A 13,194-nucleotide genomic window follows, 5' to 3' on the forward strand; every position below is an offset into this window, starting at 1 on the left:
TTAGCCCACGACCCACAATGCACTGCGTTCTAGCTGCTAGACCTGCTGGAACGGATCAGAAGGAGCCGGACTCGTCGTGTGGTCCGAGTCACGTCCGTGACTGTGCTGGTGATTAAGTATAAAGTAAATATATTATCACCACAGTGTAGAAAGACTCTGTTACAAGTCAAACTTCTGCTTTTAATGTGCCCCTTAAATAAATCACAAAAGTATTTGCTAAAAAAAACAAAACGTTAATAACCAAAAGTTAAAGCATTAACTATGCAGAGTGCGTCAATTCACATCAAAATACGATTTTATTATTATATTATAGGCTAATTGTTGATCATAATGCTGTGCAAGTGGAACTAACTACAGCCCACCCCACGATGTTTTGATGATGTGTTTTGAATACTGTAATTAAAATGTATTAATTAAAATGAAATTATGCTTCTGATACTGTATTTATACCATATTTACATACCTATTTTGTATTGTAAAGTAACTGTAATTATAAGAAAAAAATCTAGTGGAGTAGAGTATGATATTTGCCCCTGGAATATACTGAAGTCAAAGTAGCAGAAAATAGAAATATTCAAGTAGAAATACATCAGAACTGTCGTAGGTGAAGTACTTGAGTAAATGTAATGTATGTAACCAGTATTGGAGAGTGAACTCCTAGCATCAGATGTTATTGATCCCAGTGCAGGATTGCTTTGGTGGAAAGGTTTAAGGATCATATACTGTACATAATAATAAAAAAATGAAGAAGCCTTTTAGATGAGAGGTGGAACACGTTTACGATTCTCCAGTAGTTAGTCAAAACGATGATACATATTAGTGGCAGGGCCAGTTTATTTTCAGCATGCATTTGACTCTTGTAACTCCAATTCATCCTTAACATACATCACAGGTATGTGGGTTTAAGTAACAAATATATAATATGAGCTAAAGTGGAAATAAACACCCTGAAGTCTCAGAAACATCAGATTTTGCATTGGAGCCTTGTCCCTTCAAAAACCTGAGCAGAGTCATGGCCTTAGTCTGAGTAAGGACCCTGACAGTTCAAGGCCTGTTCCATAATCTAGTCTAGTTTCAAGGGTTATAATAACTTTAAGAGTTAAGGTTTTGACAGTGTGATGCTGCAGAAATCAACATCAGATTATCTGAATGCACTTTGTTTACAACCACTTACTAAAAAGGGCAGAATTTCAATATACTGTTAGCTGTGCTTTCAGCAGGCACCTAAAGGATCATTATTAATTATATGAAACTTGAATCTCTAACTGTAACACGTAAAGTAAAAAAATAAAATAAAAAAAAAGAAAGTGCAACGTAATTAAAGCAATTAAAGCAAACCTATTAAATTATTTTTGAAAATGAAGGAGACATTGAAGAGGAGGGCAGTAAACCAACAAACCTTTCTTATTGTTATATATATTACTGAAAGAAGAAGGCCGCCAAACAAAAAAACAAACTTATACAAATATGTATAGTGTTTGCAAGGACATATGCAGAAACATATTAATAAAGTTCTGACCACACATAGTTATTTATTCGTATTTCTTCGACAGTGTAGCTGGGAGGGAAAACAGCGCAACTGGCAACCCAACTATCACCACCAGGTGCACCGTCCGCGTCCAGTCTTCACCTGGAGCTGAGCGACGACGACCGCTGACTGCTGCCTGGCAAAAAGCACCTGATAAAGTATGGTTATACATAAATTAATAGATAATGCTGTTGTTTAGTGTAGACTTCGGCTTGTTAACCATTTCATGACAACACAACCAATATTTTATTACGAAAGTTACTTTGCTTTGCTATTAACGCCGAGTTAGCTGATTTTAAGCTGGCGTCAAGTTCAAATCGAGGGTCTACTATTTTACGAGCCAGTAGTTTTTAAAGTAACTATATGTGTGTTTGTGTGACAGTAGAGTAATTTAGTTTTATTTTCCGAAGTAGCCTTGACAAGTCCGGCTAATGTTTGTCGACATTAGCGCGGTGTTAGCTACAGTGGAAGTGGTTAAAGTTAATTTAGCTAGATGAAGTAGGTGTTTTATGGGTAGTTTTAGTAATGACCAACAACTGGGTACCAATAATATCGATTTAATACTGATTCCAGTATGACCACAGATTAATTTATGATTTTTAGCTAATGCTAGCTTAACGATTGAGCTTGGAACAAGCACGAGGCCGCCAACTGTAGGTGGACTGTAAGTCACGTGGCAGCGCTGCTTCAAAACCCTTTAAAAGAAATAAAGTAGAAAATAGAAAGAGGAGGAAACACAACTGTGCACTGTGTGTTAATATTAAGTCCACATGCAACATTGGCCGGTCTCATCAAACGTGGTAATGATACTAGTCTAAAGCAGTTGATCCGTCTGTTAACATCTGTCTTTACAATTTTCCAGGTCAATCAAAATGGATGATTGGGAAGAAAAGGTAAGCTAGTCACAAAACAGCAATAATAACGGGTTGTTTGCCATTTATGTGGCAGTAAGTCAACATCTAATTTACATTACATCTACAGGAACCTACTACTTGTACTGTAACACTAACCGGCTACAGTGCAAATGAAAGTAAGTCCCACCCTGTATGTAAGTTATCCATGCTCTTGCTGCTTCATTTAAACCTCTATTAATGCTTTTACATCCACTTTTAACACTTTGATTAATTCCCTTATTGCTCAGCATCCGGTGATGTCACCTCTTCTAACAATAAAGGGTGCAGTTGGAATTGTATAATTATGTTTTTATGTTATACTTTGTTTTAAGGCACACAAGGAAAACCTTGGAACACAGACTGTGGGGAATTTGGAAGAGGTAAGTGTAGAAAGGTTGAGCAGTGATGATGTCTACCCCTAACTGCTAACATTTAAAAAAATAAAGGTTTTTGTTTTTGTCTTTCCAGGTCGCGGTGGCAGAGGCAGACGAGGAGGATTCAAAAGCTCATTTTCTTCAGGTGCACATTCATCCTAAATTGTTTTATTTTGTAATTTGACTAACATCAAATGCTTGGTTTCACTTCTCAGCTATGTGCGGTAAGACACTAGATTTAGAAATAAATTGTCAGAAGCAGTAGGGCAACATAAATGTGTTGCTCTATGCTTTAACTACTAAGCATTTACTGCTGCATCCAATGAATTGGTTCTACACTATCCCTCTTCATTGGTACTTAGAAACTGAGATGGGCACCTGAGTGTCAGGTCTTTGTGTTAATGTGCCCAGGTGGATCGCAATGAACTCAGCATGTGTGCTGTTGAGCCTGTTTTAAGTTGGTTTATGAAGGGAGGGAATATCTGAAGAAAATCAAACAATAGTGTATTAAATTACAGTTGTTGTTTTTTTTTCTTACTTTCTCACTATTTGAATATGCCCATTCAATGTTGTAATGTTTTCTGTTTTGTGCATGAAACAGAAATAGAACTTTTAAGTTATTTACATCCACTTCTTTAGACCCTTATAAATTACTTTGACTTTAAATTTGTTCTGAAGTCAGTAAGTTTGTTTTGTTGTTTCTGTGGCTTCTTGGTAATTGATATTGGTGGAGAAACCAAAGATTTCTGAACCACTTAATCATAGTGAAGAAATGGTTTTAAATAGTTGGTTTAAGGCATTTGACCCGGTTAGAAATGGCTCCATCTGCTGGCCAAATACCTGCTCTTGCATTTCAAAGGGTGAAATAAATCTGAGACTAACATGAAACAATTAGGCAGAATAAAAGGGGTATATATGATGCTGTTGCTTTGATCTATAAAGGCTGTATAATGAAATCAGACCACTTTAAAATACTCCACTACTGTGAATGAGCAGGATGAGAAGTACACCAGTTGTTTCAAATCAGCATGACCTCTCCTTAAAAGACAGATGTAATGAGGGTTCACAAAGGATGGTCATGGGATTTTTAGCGGGGTTAACTGAGGCATCGAAACAAGCTGCGATTCTTCTGCTTTAAAAGGTTAATACTGTGTTGAGCGGTCTGATTCGTGCTTATCATCACTAGTAATTGGAGTTATAGTCTAATATATCATCATGCTGCTGCCAGCATTTGTGTCCTTTTTCTGTTTGGGTTGACAGCATACTGGGTCTAGGCTAATTATCCTCAGATTTGGCTGTACATTTTTCATTAATGTCCAGGTGATGTAGTGTTGATTTAAGATTACATAACTGAGTAGCAGTTTAAACTAAGAGAATAGGAACTCAGATTTCTCTTGGTATTGTAGAAGGAGGTAACTGAAGTGTTTTTGGTTTTTGTTTGTAGGTGGTGAGGAGACTGCCGATGGTGAGTACTGGCTGTATTTGATTAACTGGTGTCAAAAGGTATCCTAGTCAGTCCTTGTACCTCTGACCTTCCCGTTTGTTCTTTCTAGATGGAAACAACTGGAACAGTGCAGCAGGAGATAAAGATGCTTTCAGAGATAGAGGCCGAGGTAAGAGACGATCCATACAGATGGTTCAAGTTCAGATTATCAAAATGTAAGCAAAGCAAAATGTAAAATACTGTGGGGAAAAAAGTTTTAATAGTAAATGTTTCAAAATGTATTCTCTAAAAATCTGATTTGAAGATCAAACAGTAGTTTCCCGTGAGTTTAAAAAGCATGTAGTTTTCTTCTGGCAGGATGTCATCTTGTCAGATGACAGATACATAAGGTTTTAACACTCGCTCAGTTTCATAGTAAGAAGTATTCAAACATACATAAAAAGTTTAAAAACTCATGGCACAATGGTAGACTGAAGACAAGTGGAAGCTTCTAGGAATAATTGTTTTGAAATAATTGTTTTGAATTCTGAACAGAAATTTTTACCAATCAGCAAAACAACTTTGGAATTGGGTGCAGTTTTCATAAAATTGAATTTCTGGATTGTTTCTGATATTTATTTCCTTTGATCAGGGTATGGCAGAGGATTTGTCCGAAAAGATCAAAGTGAGTTCAGTGGTAATGTTTTCATCTGTTTGTTAATTTAACAGCTGTCATCACCCAGCTCCCGACCTAAAGCCGTTTATCTTACTTTATATGAACTGATTTGATTTTACAGGAGATGACAGTGGAACCTGTAAAAATGGTAAGTCCTGCAAAAACAGGTTGTCATGGTTGTAGTTAGACTGTTTTTAAAACTGAATTTGTAATTTTGTGCAAATATCTGCTCTATGCGACTGCGTTTCAATACTGTGTGATGTGATCAGGGTTTAGAGGAGGAAGCCGAGGAGGAAGAGGCAGCGGAGGAGGAGGTGGTTTCAGACAAGGTACTGGATTCATTCATTTCACTAAAGCAGAACCGCCTTTAGCTTGAATATGTTGGGTTTTCCAAACTACAGAAAGATTGTATTGTTCTTAATTAATCTTGTCTTAATGTGATGTAGGTGGTGACCAGGGTGGCAGAGGAGGCTTTGGAGGAGGTAACTGATCTGTCAGTAAACTTTCTGGAGGAGTCAGAATTTTATGATAAATACTTTGTTTTGTGTCTCTGCAGGCTACCGTGGAAAAGACGAAGAGGTCTTTGCTCAAGGTTTATGTTTGTTTTTTTTTTTGTTTCTTTGTTTTTTTCTTTTCAATTTAATATATGATTTTAGCTTCAGTTTGGATTTTTTGACGTGTGTTTGTGTGATGCAGGGCAACATAAAGATCAGGAAAAAAACGGTGCGGAAGATGGTGACAGTAAGTTAAACAGTTGAGTCCTGCAGAATGATCCAGCTTCTCCTACTGCTGTACCACACAAGGTATTTGTGCTGTGACTCACAGGACCAAAGGTCACATATATTCCTCCAACCCTCCCTGAAGATGAAGACTCAATTTTTGCCCACTACGAGACGGGCATCAACTTTGACAAATATGATGACATAATGGTGGACGTCAGCGGAACCAACCCACCACAGGCTATCGCAGTAAGAAGTGCTGAGTGTCTGATTCGCCTGCCTTTGTGTTTGTAATGAAAAATCTGTTTAACTGTATACAGCTGAAAAAAAAGTTTTATAAGTTTGACAAACTTTACAGGTGAGTATTTCACTATGTGGCAACAAACACAAACTGTCCATTGAAGATTTTATCTTTTGTGCTTAGACCTTTGATGAGGCAATGTTATGCGAATCCCTGAGAAAAAACATCAGCAAATCAGGTTACATAAAGCCCACCCCTGTGCAGAAGCATGGCATTCCAATCATCTCTGCAGGCAGAGATCTCATGGCCTGTGCCCAGACTGGATCTGGCAAAACGGTGAGATGAGAAAGAAGAGACTGCTTTCAAGTTTGTGTTTGGACAGAGTTTAAACGTTTGAACTTCCTCCAGGCGGCGTTCCTGCTCCCCATTTTGCAGCGGCTGATGGCAGACGGTGTGGCAGCCAGTCGCTTCAGTGAGCTGCAGGAGCCTGAAGCCGTCATCGTGGCCCCAACCAGGGAGCTCATCAACCAGATTTACCTGGAGGCCAGAAAGTTTGCATTTGGGTAGGTTGACACATAAATTGTTAAACCCCAAAATGGCCCACGCAGATGTTACACTTCACAAATGTAGACTGGTATTTCCTGGTTTTTAACTTCGGTGTCATTTTTCTGTTGCAGGACGTGTGTGCGTCCTGTAGTTGTTTATGGTGGAGTCAGCACTGGACACCAAATCAGAGAAATCTCAAGAGGCTGCAACATGCTTTGTGGAACACCGGGGAGGCTGTTGGATATGATTGGAAGAGGAAAGGTAAATGATCCACCAGTTTGAGTCCTGTAAAAACATCAGAGTTAGAAACGCTTAAGTTGAAGGCTCACAGTTGTAACCATGTGCTGTAGGTTGGATTGAGTAAGCTGAGGTACCTGGTGCTGGATGAGGCTGACAGGATGTTGGACATGGGTTTTGAGCCTGACATGCGACGCTTGGTGGGATCCCCCGGAATGCCCTCCAAAGAGAACCGTCAGACTCTGATGTTCAGTGCCACCTACCCTGAAGATATCCAGAGGTCTGCTCACTGATCAGCCACAGTCTTTACTGTAAATGTGTGTTATATACAGTATATTAATGTGTGTATTTACAGGATGGCAGCTGACTTCCTAAAGACAGACTATTTGTTCTTGGCTGTGGGTGTGGTGGGCGGAGCCTGCAGTGACGTGGAGCAGACATTTCTCCAAGTGACCAAATTCTCCAAGAGGGAGCAGCTCCTTGACCTTCTGAGAACCACCGGTAAATGTTTTTTTTTTTTTTTTTTTTTTTTCTCTTCCCAATATTTAAACACCAGCTGTTGAAGGACTTTTATATAGAAGAACTTGTTAGCCTAAGCCTTGTGATCCTCATCTGAACAGAGTGTAAATGATTGGTGTTTGTTGCAGGAATGGAGCGCACCATGGTGTTTGTGGAGACCAAGAGACAAGCTGATTTTATTGCTACTTTCTTGTGTCAGGAGAAGATTCCAACAACCAGCATTCATGGGTAAGTGATGTTTACACCAATGTCTGTATGTGTGTTGTTGTAATGCAGACTGTGATGTGTGTTGCAGTGACCGTGAGCAGCGGGAGCGAGAGCAAGCTCTGGCAGACTTCCGCTCTGGCAGATGTCCGGTTCTGGTCGCGACGTCTGTAGCAGCCCGCGGTCTGGATATTCCAGATGTACAGCACGTGGTGAACTTTGACCTCCCAAACAACATTGATGAATATGTCCACCGCATTGGGAGAACTGGCCGCTGTGGGAACACTGGGAGGGCGGTGTCTTTCTATGACCCAGAAGCAGATGGACAGTTGGCTCGCTCCCTGGTCACAATCCTGTCTAAGGTGAGCAGCATCAACACTGAGCCTTTTATTTTATAAATAAGCTGTAATTGGAGTATTTATACTGTATACTGGGTGAGTCATTATCCCTCTGTTGTTAATGTTTGGACCCGACAGGCCCAGCAGGAAGTGCCATCATGGTTAGAGGAGTCTGCATTCAGCACCCCCAGCACCGCAGGATTCAACCCAGCCAGGAAGAACTTTGCCTCCACAGACACCAGAAAGGTAGCAGCACCAGCTTCTCTATTTTAATGGTAGTGATGTCAGTGTGACTGCCTGTCCTCAGTGTGTCCTCCTCATACTGTGTCCACAGGGAGGATCTTTTGAAGTCAACATGTTGATGAGCCAGCCAGCTGCTCAGGCTGCAGCTGATGATGAAGAATGGGAGTAGGACTGTTGGAGCAGCATCCCACAAAGAGTTGTTTTCTGTCCGGGTGTTCAGCTGGTTGTAGTTTTATCAGTGTTTTTGTTTGAAGGAAATATCTGTAGTCTCCAGCTAAACAACGTTTAAAATGTCCAGTGAGATGTTCAGTGAGAAAGACAGGTCCTCAGTGACCAGTATATTTTGGAAAGTTTGTTTTATTCTTTGATCATCACCTGTATTTAATGTAGTTAATAAGGAGAATGTGTCTGATAGTCAGAACCTAAGAATGACTTTCCACATTCCAACTTGATTTTGTTTTCTGAGGGGAAAAAAACAAACAATAAATACATATGTTCAAAGCCAAGACTGGATTTATTCTGTCTGAAAGTTATTCACTAGTCCAGGAGCAGCCAATATTAGTACTTTCTGATCAGCTGAACACACCTGAGCCAGGTAATAGGTGTGTAGAGCAGAGACGGAAAGAAGACGGAGAGACGACTCCTCTCAGAACAAAATAACAAGACAACAATCAAATGTGGACTTTTAAATATCAGATCTCTCTCGTCTAAATCCCTGTTAGTGAATGATTTGATGCTAACTGGAAAAATCAAAAACCAGTCCTGTTTGTTATTGTGTACTGTCCTCCTGTCCCTTACTGAGTTTTTAACTGAATTCTCAGTTTCTATCTGATTTAGTTCTTAGTGCAGATAAAGTCATTATAGTGGGTGACTTTAATATCCATGTAGATGTTGATGATAACTGCCTCAACACTGCATTTAATTCACTGTTAGACACCATTGGTTTTATCCAAAATGTAAATAAACCCACTCACCGTTTTAATCACACCCTTGATCTTATTCTGACATACGGTGTGGAAGTTGATCAGTTAATAGTTTTTCCCCAAAACCCTCTTTTATCTGACCATTTCTTAATTACATTTGAATTTACAGTACCAGACTTCACTAAACCTACAGATAAGATTCACTACAGTAGATGTTTATGTGAAAATGCTGTTGACAAATTTAAGGAACTGATTCCATCTTTTACATCAGAGCCATGTACCAACACAGAGGAAGGCAGTTATTTCAATGTTACTCCAGCACAAGTGGACTATCTTGTTAATAGGACTGCTGCTTCACTCGGAACAATACTTGACACTTGCTCCTCTGAAAAGAAGCTAGTGAGTCAGAGGAAGTTAGTTCCATGGTACAATTCACAAATCCGTAGCTTAAAGCAGAAATCACGTAAGTTGGAAAGGAGGTGGCGTTCCACCAATTTAGATGAATATTGCCTAGCCTGGAAAGATAGTTTAATAATGTATAAAAAAGCCCTCCGTAAAGCTAGAACCTCATATTACTCCTCATTAATAGGAGGCAAATAAGAACAACCCCAGGTTTCTTTTCAGCACTGTAGCCAGGCTGACAAAGAGTCATAGCTCTGTTGAGCCTAGTATTCTGTCAACTCTCAGCAGCAATGATTTTATGAATTTCTTTACAAAAAAAATCATAACCATTGAAAAATTGATCATATCCTCCCCGCATACAGCATGCGGGGAGGATGCTACAATAACTCTAGATTTATCTGCAAGACCATGCTCGTACTTAGACTGCTTTCTCCCCGTAGATCATTCTGAATTAATTTCAGTAATTAATTCCTCTAAACCATCAACATGTCTCTTAGACCCCATCCAGACTAGACTCCTCAAGGATGTCTTACCTTTGATCAGCACGTCCATTTTAGATCAGATCAATCTATGTTTACAAATAGGCTACGTACCACAGGCTTTTAAGGTTGCTGTAGTCAAGCCCCTACTCAAAAAGCCCACTCTGGAGTCAGGGGTCTTAGCGAATTATAGACCAATATCCAATCTGCCCTTTATCTCTAAAATTCTTGAAAAAGGTAGTTTCTAAGCAATTGTATTCTGCATTCGACACTATAGATCACAACATTTCATTACACAGACTGTAACACAGCAAAGTTAGATATGGAGTTCCACAGGGATCTGTGCTTGGACCGATTCTTTTCACTTTATATATGTCCCCCTTAGGCAATATTATTAGGAAATACTCTATAAATTTCCATTGTTATGCAGATGATACCCAGCTATACCTATCTATGAAACCAGGAGAAACTAATCAATTAGTCAAACTTCAAGCATGCTTAAAAGACATAAAGGCCTGGATGTCCTCCAATTTCCTTCTTCTAAATCCAGACAAGACAGAGTTTATACTGTTTGGGCCTAAAAATCTCAGAGACACTATGTCTTATCACGTTCTCACCCTTGATGACTTAGTATTGGCTTCAAGTAATACTGTAAGAAACCTCGGAGTTATCTTTGATCAGGATATCTCCTTCACTTCATACATAAAAGAAATCTCTAGAACTGCCTTTTTTCACCTCAGAAACATTGTTAAAATTAGGAGCATCCTGTCCCAAAGTGATGCTGAAAAACTAGTCCATGCATTTGTTACTTCCAGACTGGACTATTGTAATTCATTATTAATAGGATGTCCCAATAACTCATTAAAAAGCCTCCAGTTAATCCAAAATGCTGCAGCCAGAGTTCTGACTGGAATTAGCAAGAGAGATCATATTTCTTCAATGTTAGCTTCTCTCCATTGACTCCCTGTAAAATCCAGAATTGAATATAAAATTCTTCTCCCTACTTATAAATCCCTTAATAATCAGGCTCCATCTTATCTTAAAGACCTCATAGTTCCATATTTTCCAAGTAGAACTCTGCGTTCTCAGACTGCAGGTTTACTTGTGGTTCCTAGAGTTTCCAAATGTAGAATGGGAGGCAGAGCCTTTAGCTACCAAGCCCCTCTCCTGTGGAACCAGCTCCCAGTTCAGGAGGCAGACACCGTCTCTACATTTAAGACTAGACTTAAAACTTAGCTTTTTTATAAAGCTTATAGTTAGAGATGGATCAGGTGACTCTGAACCATCTCTTAGTTATGCTGATATAGGTTATTCTGCTGGGGGACCTCTACTGATAAACTGAGCTCCTCTCCTCTCTCCTTTCTCCTGTATCAATGCAAATGCCACCATTGAATGTCATTAACTTTGTGTCTTCTCTCTCTTTTAGTTGTGTTTCCTCCTCTCTGTACTTTTCTGCAGGTATCCTCGGCCTGGAGCTGTACATCTCCAGAATCCAGTTCATCTGCCCAATGTTCTTGCTGCTTGTTGTTGTCTTTATTGCCTGCTGTTCTTTTCTCTCTTCTCTGTCCACTCACCCCAACCGGTCGAGGCAGATGGCCGCCCACTATGAGCCTGGTTCTGCTGGAGGTTTCTTCCTCTAAAGGGAGTTTTTCTTCTCCACTGTTGCCTAAAGCTTGCTCAAATGGGATTGTTGGGTTTTCTCTATAATTTTTTGTATAAATATTTTCTGTAAGGTCTTAAACCTTACACTGTAAAGTGCCTTGAGATAACTTCTGTTGTAAATTGGCGGAAATAAAACTAAATTGAATTGAATTGAAAACATCCAGGACTGTTTGTCAAGGACCAGTATTGTATCTCAGTGCTCAAAGTTCTGATAAGTCAACTCATCTCACTTAATTTGATTCCAAATCTAAAATAAACTACACACATGAAAATAAACTCGACAATTTGTTAATTTCTGTTTCATGTATAAAGAAAAACGAAGCGTCTCTGAGCTGGTCGGCGTCGTGTCCATAGCAACGGTTGTTAGGGGCCGTAATTAGAAACGCAAACAATTCAAAAGAAGTAAATAAGTCCAAGTTGCAAATCATTATCCGTAACACTGCGGAAACTAAATAAACACCGCGGAGCCCACATAAACCCAGCTGACTCATTACTACAGCTGTTTAACGCCAAGTTCGGTGGAACAAATACTTCCGGGCAGGTCCCCACACGTCACTACGCGTCATGTCGGCGGAGCGTTTTGATTGGTAGATACAAGTTTCAAACTTCATCCGGAGGAGGAAACGCTTCAAACGTCAAAGTAGAAGCCTGAAGAGTCACTGAGAGTTAACTGAGAGTCTACTGAGAGTCTACTGAGACTCTACTGAGAGTCTACTGAGAGTCTACTGAGAGTCTACTGAGAGTCAACTGAGAGTCTACTGAGAGTCTACTGAGAGTCTACTGAGAGTCTACTGAGAGTCTACTGAGAGTCAACTGAGAGTCTACTGAGAGTCTACTGAGAGTCAACTGAGAGTCAACTGAGAGTCTACTGAGAGTCTACTGAGAGTCAACTGAGAGTCTACTGAGAGTTAACTGAGAGTCAACTGAGAGTCAACTGAGAGTCTACTGAGAGTCAACTGAGAGTCTACTGAGAGTCTACTGAGAGTCAACTGAGAGTCAACTGAGAGTCTACTGAGAGTCTACTGAGAGTCTACTGAGAGTCAACTGAGAGTCAACTGAGAGTCAACTGAGAGTCTACTGAGAGTCAACTGAGAGTCTACTGAGAGTCTACTGAGACTCTACTGAGAGTCAACTGAGAGTCTACTGAGAGTCAACTGAGAGTCTACTGAGAGTTAACTGAGAGTCTACTGAGACTCTACTGAGACTCTACTGAGAGTCAACTGAGAGTCTACTGAGAGTCTACTGAGAGTCTACTGAGAGTCAACTGAGAGTCTACTGAGAGTCAACTGAGACTCTACTGAGAGTCTACTGAGAGTCTACTGAGAGTCAACTGAGAGTCAACTGAGAGTCTACTGAGAGTCTACTGAGAGTCAACTGAGAGTCTACTGAGAGTCTACTGAGAGTCAACTGAGAGTCTACTGAGAGTCTACTGAGAGTCACTGAGAGTCAACTGAGAGTCTACTGAGAGTCTACTGAGAGTCAACTGAGAGTCTACTGAGAGTCAACTGAGAGTCTACTGAGAGTTAACTGAGAGTCTACTGAGAGTCTACTGAGAGTCACTGAGAGTCTACTGAGAGTCAACTGAGAGTCAACTGAGAGTCTACTGAGAGTCTACTGAGAGTCTACTGAGAGTCAACTGAGAGTCAACTGAGAGTCTACTGAGAGTCAACTGAGAGTCTACTGAGAGTCTACTGAGAGTCACTGAGAGTCTACTGAGAGTCTACTGAGAGTCAACTGAGAGTCTACTGAGAGTCTACTGAGAGTCAACTGAGAGTCAACTGAGAGTC

The 13,194-nt window shown here is 40.0% G+C and overlaps 1 protein-coding gene across 1 annotated transcript; it reads left to right on the forward strand.

The window, feature by feature from the left end:
* The first annotated feature begins 95 nt into the window (after nt 1–95).
* On the forward strand, nt 96–8,545 carry ddx4 (DEAD (Asp-Glu-Ala-Asp) box polypeptide 4). The gene is made up of 24 exons (XM_026363573.1): nt 96–123; nt 1,554–1,686; nt 2,391–2,421; nt 2,510–2,558; nt 2,754–2,801; nt 2,890–2,940; nt 4,240–4,260; nt 4,349–4,408; nt 4,871–4,903; nt 5,016–5,042; nt 5,164–5,223; nt 5,341–5,376; nt 5,451–5,486; nt 5,591–5,635; nt 5,720–5,862; nt 6,038–6,190; nt 6,263–6,417; nt 6,532–6,661; nt 6,751–6,917; nt 6,993–7,138; nt 7,285–7,384; nt 7,452–7,722; nt 7,837–7,944; nt 8,033–8,545. Exons 3-24 carry the CDS (start codon nt 2,401–2,403, stop codon nt 8,108–8,110), a joined length of 1,938 nt encoding a protein of 645 aa, XP_026219358.1. The 5' UTR covers nt 96–123; nt 1,554–1,686; nt 2,391–2,400; the 3' UTR covers nt 8,111–8,545.
* The last annotated feature ends 4,649 nt before the right edge of the window (nt 8,546–13,194 follow it).

This window comes from Anabas testudineus, chromosome 2 (genome assembly GCF_900324465.2).
Source record: "Anabas testudineus chromosome 2, fAnaTes1.2, whole genome shotgun sequence".
Classification (NCBI taxonomy): domain Eukaryota; kingdom Metazoa; phylum Chordata; class Actinopteri; order Anabantiformes; family Anabantidae; genus Anabas; species Anabas testudineus.

Excerpts from the sequence above, each read along its gene's own strand:
- ddx4 (XM_026363573.1), top strand. The coding sequence starts at position 2,401 with ATGGATGATTGGGAAGAAAAG. Across the intron at positions 7,385-7,451 it reads CCAACAACCAGCATTCATGG|TGACCGTGAGCAGCGGGAGC; the intron begins GTAAGTGATGTT and ends TGTGTGTTGCAG. Across the intron at positions 7,945-8,032 it reads CCTCCACAGACACCAGAAAG|GGAGGATCTTTTGAAGTCAA; the intron begins GTAGCAGCACCA and ends CTGTGTCCACAG.